The following is an 11,624-nucleotide window of genomic DNA, read 5'->3' as shown; positions in this document are numbered from 1 at the left end:
AGCAATAGGGTCCGATATTTAGACTCGAACAAGTATAATGCGACTCGACTTCGACTCGTCGGCATTATTACTTGTCTCGTCTAAATATCGGACCCTATTGCTACGCTGAAAACACAATAGCTGTTAATGGTGAGAACGACATGTCATTTACTAATTAAGTGGAGGGGAAAAGTAAAGGAACGGTGAACGAAAAATGAAAGAAAGAAGCAAAGAAAAGGGTGAAATACGGGCTCGGGTATCAGTGCAGGATGCACGGACAATGAAGGAAGACTTTTGCTTTGTTTTTTTTAAAAGAAAAAAACGCTTCGTCCAGCTGCCCACCGCGTACCGATACTGTTAATAGCACTACTTGTTTTCGTCGAGTTGTGTCAATAGTGCAACAAAATAGCGCGAATGACACGTAAGGTTTACGGGGGTCACCCAAACGATCTAAGGCTTTACCCACTGACTAACACTGAGTCGCCTTGTGGTGAGATATGTGCGCGTTAAAAATTCTCGTATTATTATTATTATTTGCAATATTGTGCGGTGAACTCCCGGTTAACCGTATCTCGTTTCTCTGTATTTCGTTTCTCGGTTTCCTATATCACAGTATTTATTCAGCTGAACGGACTAGAAATGGCGTTTGACCGTACACGCTCATGTTATGTATATCGTTCTTACGAAAGGATACGATGCCAAGACAAAAAGTTGCCCTCTAAAGCTAAGGGCCCACAGGATTTCACCATGCAATCATGACTGAGGGCAAAAGACAATTTGATTCTAAGTTTGCATAATTTGTAGGGCATACGCCCACGAATGGATACATTTGGTTCTATTCGTTCTGAGACAGAGAGAGAGAAAAAGAGAGTGAGAGAGAGAGAGAGAGAGAGAGAGAGAGAGAGAGAGAGAGAGAGAGAGAGAGAGTGAGAGAGAGAGAGCGAGCGAGCGAGAGAGAGAGAATCAAATCAAATCAAATCAAATTTTATTTTTCGAGGGTTGTGGCATAAGCATTACAGACGACCTTTTTTTCAACCAGCCCTCGCCAAGAGAGGGACTACTCTTGTGTCAATTGAGAGAGAGGGGGAGACAGAGAGAGAGAGAGAGAGAGAGAGAGAGAGAGACAAAGACAGGCTGACGGAGTAAGAGAGAGAGAGACAGACAGACAGACAGGGCGAGACAGAGACAGAGAGATAGCCCGTGTGTGTGTGTGTGTGTGTGTGTGTGTGTGTGTGTGTGTGTGTGTGTGTGTGTGCGTGTGTGTGTGCGTGTGTTTGTTCGAATGTGTGTGTGTGTCATTGTTCTTGTGTGTGTGTGTGTGTGTGTGTGTGTGTGTGTGTGTGTGTGTGTGTGTGTGTGTGTGTGTGTGTCCGTGTCTGTGTCTATTATGTCTGTGTGACTATGTGTGTGCGCGTGTGTTTGTTCGTGTGTACGGGCAAGCATGTTTTTGAGCACCTCTGAAACCCACCCCCTCAAATTTGATGTTACGTCTCAATTCTTCGCGAAGCTTCCAGCATTAGGAAACAGCAAGCAGAACTAAGTGGCGCGACTCTGCCACAGCTCGCTTTCCCCCAGGGACCACTGCCACGAGCATTCTAATGGCCAAATTCCCAGGGAGACAAAGTGTGGAAGAAAAGTTATCATGTCTTTTATCTTTCAGGAAAAAATGCACTCTTGACATTTTGTAGGCGGAGTTGTTGGAGAGAGGTATTGTCGATGCCAGGTAGATTAAAGTGACAGACCCACTTCCTCAGGAGGGCACAGAATAAAAACAAAGTTAAAGAGATATTGCACGAAGTCGGAGAAAAGGGATTGAGCGGGGGAGGGGGGGGGGGTGGGGGAGGGAGAATAGATTGGGTGCTACAGCTTTGTGGTTTCAAAATTGACATAAATGCGCCCTTGCTAGAGCCAAATACCCGTGCGTAAAGTGATTGGCGCTTTTTGGGGGGCAGAAGTGCATGAACATCTGGGTGAGAACCAAAAGGTCGAGGGTCAAAAGGTCGAGGCACAAAAGGTCGAGGACATTTGGTCAAGAGTCAAAAGGTCGAGTGCGACAAAAGGTCGAGGGTGACAAAAGGTCAACAGCAAAACGTCTACGGGACAAAAGGTCGAGGATTAAAAAAGGTCGAGGATTAAAAAAAAGGTCGAGGATTAAAAATTTCGATTTAATTTTCTGTGTCCATTCGTGATGAAAATTCTGCTTCGAGTGCCTATTGTGCGCATCACAGGGGTGATTTGTGAATATGATCACACACACACACACACACACACACACACACACACACACACACACACACACACACACACACACACACAATAACGCTCGAACACGCACAGACACATTCGTAGTATATGTTTTTACAATTTTGGATGTAAGACAGCAGTAACCTTTGAATACTGCCTTGTTTCCTTTGTGTGATTTGACGAGCTCCATTCTGCGTCTGTGTCCCTGTCCGAATGTAACTCTCTCTTCGTTTGCAAATGCTTTCAAAGTTTAAATATGGGAAAGAAAAAAGAAGGAAACAGAAACTCAAGCTTTAAGCGTATCAGTGACATGTTTCACCAACAACGATCTGTTGAGTGTCGAGCTGTAGTCACCGTTGACCACACTACGCTTCATTTACCGACACAGCCGTGGGTCCGTGAACACAAACAAACACCCGTCACTCAAGGCACTCTTTGTACGAACACTGTTTTGAATAACTAAACAAATAACACAACATTTATAAATGCACACAAAGCAGCGTTTTCTCCAAGGAATACCAACAAACAAACAAAACAAAAAGAAAACAAGTCGCGTAAGGCGAAAATACAATATTTAGTCAAGTAGCTGTCGAACTCACAGAATGAAACTGAACGCAATGCCATTTTTCAGCAAGACCGTATACTCGTAGCATCGTCAGTCCACCGCTCATGGCAAAGGCAGTGAAATTGACAAGAAGAGCGGGGTAGTAGTTGCGCTAAGAAGGATAGCACGCTTTTCTGTACCTCTCTTTGTTTTAACTTTCTGAGCGTGTTTTTAATCCAAACATATCATATCTATATGTTTTTGGAATCAGGAACCGACAGGGAATAAGATGAAAGTGTTTTTAAATTGATTTGGACAATTTAATTTTGATAATAATTTTTATATATTTAATTTTCAGAGCTTGTTTTTAATCCAAATATAACATATTTATATAAGATGAACGTAAATTTGGATCGTTTTATAAATTTTTATTTTTTTTTTACAATTTTCAGATTTTTAATGACCAAAGTCATTAATTAATTTTTAAGCCACCAAGCTGAATTGCAATACCGAAGTCCGGGCTTCGTCGAAGATTACTTGACCAAAATTTCAACCAATTTGGTTGAAAAATGAGGGCGTGACAGTGCCGCCTCAACTTTCACGAAAAGCCGGATATGACGTCATCAAAGACATTTATCGAAAAAAGGAAAAAAACGTTCGGGGATATCAATCCCAGGAACTCTCATGTAAAATTTCATAAAGATCGGCCCAGTAGTTTGGTCTGAATCGCTCTACACGCACGCACGCACACACACACACACACACACACACACACACACACACACACACACACACACACACACACACACACACACATACACCACGACCCTCGTTTCGATTCCCCCTCGATGTTAAAATATTTAGTCAAAACTTGACTAAATATAAAAAGAATTTAACACACACGTACACAGAAAATTATGCCGACATTTAAAAAAAAATTATTTCTTTATTTATATGGGAGATTTATATAGCGCTTGACGTTCTTTAAGCCCTTTACATATTAATTTCTGCCGTGTGAGATGGACTTTTTTACACAATATATCACGCATTCACATCGGCCAGTAAATCTCAAGCCATTACGGCGAATATTTACTTTTCACGGCCTATTATTCCAAGTCACACGGGTATTTTAATCCTCGACCTTTTTTTAATCCTCGACCTTTTGTCCCTTAGACGTTTTGCTGTTGACCTATCGACCTTTTGACGCCCTCGACCTTTTGACTCTTGGCCAAAGGTCCTCGACCTTTTGTGCCTCGACATTGTAAAACTCGACCTTTTGTCGCACACCCGAACATCTTTCTTTTTGTTTGTCTGTTTGACTGTGTGAAATGTGTGTGAATAGAATATATATATTTGTGTGTGTGTGTGTGTGTGTGTGTGTGTGTGTGTGTGTGTGTGTGTGTGTGTGTGTGTGTTATTGTGTATGTGTTTAAGTGTGTGTTTTTTTTGGGGGGGGGGGGGTTGGGGTGGTATTACAGCATTCTGATTTTTAGTGTTGTTAGATTGAAAATTCACCTGCACTGAGAGATTTTAGAGAGTTTATGTGAAATGGCACCGGACTGTAGAACAATTGACAGTACATACATAAGCCACACTGACCTGGATTTGGAAGAAACGTGGGAGGTTGTATTCTATTAGACGTACGATAGAATTTATCTCCCTTTAGTTCTTAGCAATCAAAAGTCACGTGACTGCTGATCACTTCCTCTGTGCATAAGTTCGAATGTTATGGGGATCTCAAACGTAAAGTCCGTGAGAGCTGGATCCCATGAACACCGATGGAGAAGAGAATCCAATCTCTTTCTCAAGTTAATGGTTTATGAGTGTTTAAAAAATGCAGTTGTTATCATTTGACCCGTATAATTTGCATAATCGCCAAACCATATGACGTTCAACAGCATGACAACATCCGAAATTGCTTCTGTCGCTTTGCTGTGCGTGTAACATCTGAATGCCAAAGATATGGCAGTCATTTGCCCGAGAAAACGTGAAAATGATTAACAATGCTGACGAAATTTCAAACATTAAATACCTTCCCGCGTGTACGAGAGTCGAGGGGAGGGGGGGGGGGGGGGGGGGGGGAGAAATAACTGTAGAGACATTTAAATGATGACAAACCTTTGTAACTGTTCTTTTTTGGAAGACTCAGTTCTTTGCATCTAAAAAATGCTGTAATCCCAAAAATAAATCCGAAACAGACTGCTAACGTGTGGTTTCTTTTCGACTCTCTGAGGATTGACGTAGAGCTCGAACTCAACCCCTGCTCAGCTGTGTTCTCCAATGTGGCTATTAACCATTTGTATTTCTGTCCACTACAAAAAGCATCATCATTATAATCATCCTCATCTCTCCCATCAGATCAACCACCTCGTGAATGTTTTGTATTGTCTTTGATTGCACGTTCTACAAGCTGAGCTTTCGCTTTTTTACATTTAGTCAAGTTTTGACTAAATGTTTTAACATAGAGGGGGAATCGAGACGAGGGTCGTGGTGTATGTGTGTGTGTGTGTGTGTGTGTGTGTGTGTGTGTGTGTGCGTGCGTGCGTGCGTGCGTGCGTGCGTGCGGCGTGCGTGCGTGCGTGTGTGTGTGTGTGTGTGTGTGTGAGTGAGTGTGTGTGTATGTATGTATGTATGTATGTATGTATGTATGGATGGATGGATGGATGGATGGATGGATGGATGGATGGATGGATGGATGGATGGATGGATGGATGGATGGATGGATGGATGGATGGATGGATGGATGTGCGTGTGGAGCGATTCAGAGAAAACTACTCGACCGATCTTAATGAAACTTTATATGAGAGTTTCTGAGTATGATATCCCCAGACACTGTTTTCATTTTTTTGATAAATGCCTTTAATGACGTCATATCCGGCTTTTTTGTGAAAGTTGAGGCGACACTGTCACACCCTCATTTTTCAACCAAATTGATTGACATTTTGGTCAAGCAATCTTCGACGAAGTCCAAACTATGGGATTGCATTTCAGTTTGGAAGCTTAAAAATTAGTTAATTAGTTTGCTCATTAAAGTTGTCATTAAAAATCGAATTTTCAGAAGCAGATTAAAAATGATTGCGTTGTATTTCTCATCTTCTCCTGAATGTTTAGTTTCATTTCACGTAAATGAATAAAACCTCAGAAATAACCACAGATCGCTTCGGAAGTTATACCATGGATACAATTCTGCATTACAAATAACGCTACCCTGCAGGAGGACCGGCTTCACTTTGCACAAGCAAGCGTTTTAAAAGCTTAATTAAGTGTCGTAGAGCAGGCAAAGAAACCGCACTCTTTGTGAGGGTTGTTTTGGATTACTTCCCCTGATTTTCTTCCCTTGTTGGTGAACGTGATGTGGTTTCTAGGCTGCCGCGTCATAAATGGCGTGGCCGTCATGCCGCGCGCCAGGCGCCGCTTCTGAGCTACTTTTTCTTTCCAACATCAGAGAGAAGCAGCGCCCTGAAGTGCATTCACTCACTTTGATTTAATTAATCCCCATACTCGAGGTGCGTTTTTGAGCCAATAGTGCCGTGAGCGTCTAGATTAAGGTACAATGGATTCTCCATATTCTTCAGATTCGTCCAATTCGCCAGAAACACCACCCAAACGGTCAGTTGTATCGCTTTAAGGCCATGTGAGGGCCAAATCGCTATTTTCCATATCTGATGATCAGCACTGTTTGTGTCGCTTTTGTTATAATACTGATGGTCTCTGAATTAAAAAATGTTAATGTGTTTGTTTATTGTGTATGTCGTTGCTATAGAAACAGAAAAGTAAACAGCAGCCATATTGGATTTTAGGAACCGTTTTTTCCATATCCAAATGCTCGATTTCTGTCCAATATTTTGCATAAATATAGATTTAGATCATATCTACAGATTTACCATTTATTTTTTCTGTGAGTATTACAGTTATTTAAAAAAAATTTTTTTTATCATAATGTTGAAATTTTGCGTAAAATTTAATATTAAAAAAATCGTAAAGCCAACATTTCTTTTCCGATTCATTATTCAAATGGTAATTCTGTAGATAGTATGTAAAAGTACAAGTATGCAGAATTTCACAGAAATCTAACCAGTAGATTTGAAATCATTTCGTTCCCAAATGTCAAAACATGCAAACTGAGGAAAAGGCAAAAACGCACACAATTTGTTTTGAAACCATTGATAGTTGTAATTAAACTCAAAATACATACATGTATCACCAAATTCCACACTGAGGAATGTCTTTCACACCTTAGAGACACAGTTTAAAAGTTAGGGAAGACATAAAACATAAGTTATTTCAAACATGTGCAGTACACTAGGAAAATTGTTTGTCCCGAGTTACAAACAATGCATACACACACTCCCAATTACAGCATGCACACCAAAAAAAGCTCGCTCACTCGTTCACGTTCACATTCACACACACACACACACACACACACACACACACACACACACACACACACACAAGCTAGCTCCAAATTACGAAACGTACCCAAGTCATTAATTGCACATATGCGTACAATAACCACAATATATGAGAATAATGTTAACCACAATAACAATGACAAGTCGCGTGAAGCAATATAAAAACATTTAGTCAATCAGTATGAAACTTAAATATCAACACCACAAACCAGTCATCGCCAAGACTACGAGATACATTTAGATAGTCTCGGCTAACAATACCGAGACGGATCACGCTCGTCTCCGCAAAGCATGAGACCGTATAGTACTTACTAAACCTATTTTCTGTAATTCTGAGCACATTGTTAGAGTGAACATGACATATCTATATATTTTTGAATTCAGGAAAAAATGAGGAATGCAATGCAGTCAAAGTTTATTTTGTTACTAAAAATTAGATTTTAATGACAAACTTAACAAGCAAACTCATTAATTTATTTTTAAAATTTTGAGTTGAAATGCAATACCATAGTCCGGACTTCGTCGAAGATTGCTTTACCAAAATTGCAATCAATTTGGTTGAAAAATTAGGGTGTTAGAGCGCTGCCTCAACTGCCTAAAAAAATCCGGATATGACGTCATCAAAGACATCTTTCCAAAAAATGGAAAAAAGACATCTGGGGATATCGCACTCAGGAACTCTCATGTTAAGTTTTATCAAGATTGGTCCAGTAGTTTCCTCGGAATCACTTTATACACAAACACACCATGAGTCATGACCCTCGTCTCGATTCCCCGTCTATGTTAAAACATTTACATAGTCAAAACTTAGAACATGCCTGCAGCATATGCAGGGCCACCTTCCAGCTGAACAAGTTCTTCCAGTCTCTTTGACTTGGCTGCCCGCACTTTGTCTCTCCTTTTACTTTGCTTGTCTCTCACAGCCTTCAGACTGTTCCGCACCCTCTTGTGCATCCTGGCTGCTCCAAGCCTCTTCATGTGATGTCCAGTCTGGAATCCGAAGAACTGGGCAGAGTCGGCAGCAGCAGCAGGTCCAAAGTTGAACTCTCTAATAGCAGTCAAGACTGCAAACTCAACACGACTGCGGGAAGCAAAGTGGTCCTTAGCACATCTTGACCAAATGAGGCTGTGGAGACACTCATTGGCATTTTGTGTCTTGCCAGAAACACATCTGCTGAGTAGGTGTTCTTCAGAAAGTCTCTCATAAATGGGCAACAGGTGTGCAGCTAACTTCTCCTCATTGAGGGGTGTGTGGATGAGGTGTTTGTGTGGACCTGGAACTTGGTGCTTCGCCAGCGCTTCCTGAAAGAAACACCACGAGCTCTCTCCAGCAGGACAAAGTTCATGTTGTGGATTTTCGTCAGTGGAAAAACAATGGTACAGTGATGCCATGATTGCTTTTTTCATGCTACACACATCCTTGTTGCTACGAATTGCCCGGTTGTAGTAAATCTGTAGCTTGCGTATGGCATTGCCTGTCAGCTGACCCCTTCCACGTCCACCAAGAGTCACCCCTCGCTTTCGGCAGTCTGTCACCATGTTGCGAAGAGCTGTACCAAGTCGTTTACTCACATGGTTCACACACTCTTCCTTGTCAATGTGAATATCCTCACCATAGGGCTTGATGTCGTTGAGCTCTGTAAAAGTCTTGGAGTCACCGTCCGACAGAAGTGTTGTGTAGCGAAGCTTGTTGGTGTTCACCGATCGACGCCATATGACACGGGCTGCTTCCACCTCCATCATCCCTGATGAGCCTGCAAACAAGAACAAAATAAGAAATGTAATTTGCAAACAGAGTATTTTTTAAGTGTGTGTGTGTGTGTGTGCACGCATGTGTTATTCACAGTCATTGTACAGCTAATACTTCAACTGTAATTAATACAGAAAAGAATTGAAATAAACATGGAATTACCAAATTACTGTATATTAAATTTCTAGCAGCAGGTATTTATTTATTTATTTATTTATTTACTTTTATTTATTTACGAGGATTTATATCGCGCACGTATCTCACCCCACAAGGCGACTCAAGGCGCATGTTACCTATTAATAGTGGTGAGAACATGTTATATTGTGGCACTGAACATGTTAGATTGTAAACGTTAAGCATAATTCATCAATTGATACTATTTGAACATTTTTAAATACACTTGTATTGTGCCACACATACTTACACGTATGTATGTGGCCACACATGTATAGTTGTATGTATGTATTTGCCACCCCCTGACCACTACTAGCTCCCTCTGTTCTAAGCCCGTTGATTCTGAAGACTTGTGAATCTCACTTCATGCTGTAAATACAGCTCTCTCTCTCTCTCTCTCTCTCTCTCTCTCTCTCTCTCTCTCTCTCTCTCTCTCTCTCTCTCTCTCTCTCTCTCTATCTGTGTGTGTTTTCTTATTATTTTCATCACACACATCCACTCCCCCATGCCCTGAACTATTCTTAAAAATTGGATTTATATATGCATGTGTTACAACTTTCATTATTATTATCATAAATTGATGATCTGTCTTTATGACGCTTTTTTTTAATCCATCATCCATGCCTTTAGTTTTGGTTTTCAGTTTCACTGGAATGCATGGAAAATAATATCCACTCATCGCTATTACATTTACTTGTAATTTGCTATATTTGAGTAAGTTGCTTAAATTTGAAATAAACTCTATTCAAATATTTCTGGGCAAACAAATATAATTTACCTTTATAGTTCACCTCACACTTGTCCAAGTGGTCCACGAGCCAGGCCGCATACTCCTCTGGTTTTTCCTGAAACAGCTTCTGCCCCGTAGACTCGCACACCTGGCAGTAGGTACACATGACATGGGCATCAACACAGAGTCCAGTAAGTAAGTCCACAGCACACCCAACTCCAATGTGCGAAGAGTGTCCACGAGTAAGCCAGGTGCCATCATAGCTCACAATAATGTTCAGGGTGTCATCGACACCAAGAGTAGTGCCACAGTATCTTGCATGAACTTCTCGAACATATGCAACAGTCTCACTGAACACATGCTTCCGGAATCCCTCTAGTTGTGTGAATAGTTGGCTGGCATGAGTATGAAAGGTCTTGTGGTGAAGTCCAGCTAAATCCATGTTTTCACAGAAATTTCTGAATGTGGTGGCTCCCAGTCCACAAGCAAGCGAGGAATACACTGCCTGTCTGTTCATGTCGAACACTTTTGTCTTGGATTTAAATTTTGTCGCCAGATACTGTTCATACACAGGCTCTTCGCACGAAGAACAGTTCACCTGGGCAAATACTGCCAAGCCACTTGTTGGTCTGGAGTCTGTGCAAAGAGACAAGCACTTGTTTTTGCACTGTGGACAGCACAAACTTGCAACCATACTGTCTACTTCGGCAAAGTCTACAACACCCCTCTGGGTTTTTACCAGGGTTTCAGTAGCAGCAGATGACTTAGTGTCAACTCCACCGGAAACAAACCTCTCATACGATTCTTTTTTGAACTCACTTCTTGTCTTCGTGCCGAGAATGTTTTCAGTGGAAGGAATCGACGCGGAAAATGTAGCACTAGCAGACGACCCCAAAACCGGCACACATTCTGTCACGTCAGTCAGCACAGAAGCTGATTGCGCTGATTTCTTCGCCTTCCATTGACTCTTCACTTGATCTGTCCTCTTTTTCGTAGATTTTGGGGCTCCTCTGGTTGTTGATGGCTTGGTGCGAACCATTTTTGCACAGGAGCGTGTACTTTCACTGCTTGTAAACAAGCGCCATTGTTGTACCACGTGACCCCGGTTGAACGAATCAAGATCGCATCGTACGTCATACTCTCCGTATAAGGAAGTTGGCGTAGATTGAACTACATTGACAATGTTCCGTTAGAGCCGAAGTAGTCCGGAAAATAACGAAACAACGGTCACATGCAAACAGGGGAGGCTATGTAGCATGCAACGTCATGCAGTGTTCGCCCTGTCGTCTGCTCAAATTTGCTGATCAAGGTGTTGAAAATCGGCAATAATAAGGCAAGTTCAGGACAAATGAACGCAATCAGGCGAGGGTTGGTTTATTGAATTTATTTTTATTACACAAAAAAACCATGTATATGCAACATCAACGGCAGAAATTGAAAGAAAAATGACCACAGTTTTCCAAACAGTCAAAATGTCTAAATGCCCAAATTTGCCCAAAAGCTCAGAAATCACCCCCGCACATCCCCTTAAAGAAACATTTGTTTTGGGCAAAGAAGACAGTGTTACTGGAAAATAACACTCACGTAAATGAGAAAGCCAAACCAGGTAAACGCTTTTAATTACTGTCTCTTGGAATACATGTTAGCAACATGAGAGACTTGCCTGTGTTCTTGTTTTTCTTTGTTGTCATTTGTTTCTCCTGTTTGAGGGCCTATACTCATTTTGTAGCATCATTTATACTTAGGGAACAGGGATATTGCCTGGCGCCAGCATTCTTCAAAACGTCA

At 41.4% G+C, this 11,624-nt stretch overlaps 1 protein-coding gene across 1 annotated transcript; it reads right to left on the bottom strand.

Moving 5' to 3' along the window:
• Positions 1-6,556: 6,556 nt before the first annotated feature.
• LOC138956343 (uncharacterized) lies at positions 6,557-11,364 on the bottom strand. The gene is made up of 2 exons (XM_070327729.1): positions 9,885-11,364; positions 6,557-8,936 (listed from the first exon to the last, which is right to left on the bottom strand). Exons 1-2 carry the CDS (start codon positions 10,873-10,875, stop codon positions 7,990-7,992), a joined length of 1,938 nt encoding a protein of 645 aa, XP_070183830.1. The 5' UTR covers positions 10,876-11,364; the 3' UTR covers positions 6,557-7,989.
• Positions 11,365-11,624: the final 260 nt, after the last annotated feature.

The sequence above is a fragment of the Littorina saxatilis genome, unplaced genomic scaffold, assembly GCF_037325665.1.
Source record: "Littorina saxatilis isolate snail1 unplaced genomic scaffold, US_GU_Lsax_2.0 scaffold_2307, whole genome shotgun sequence".
In the NCBI taxonomy this organism is placed as follows: Eukaryota; Metazoa; Mollusca; class Gastropoda; order Littorinimorpha; family Littorinidae; genus Littorina; species Littorina saxatilis.
This window is presented reverse-complemented; position numbering and strand designations above follow the sequence as displayed.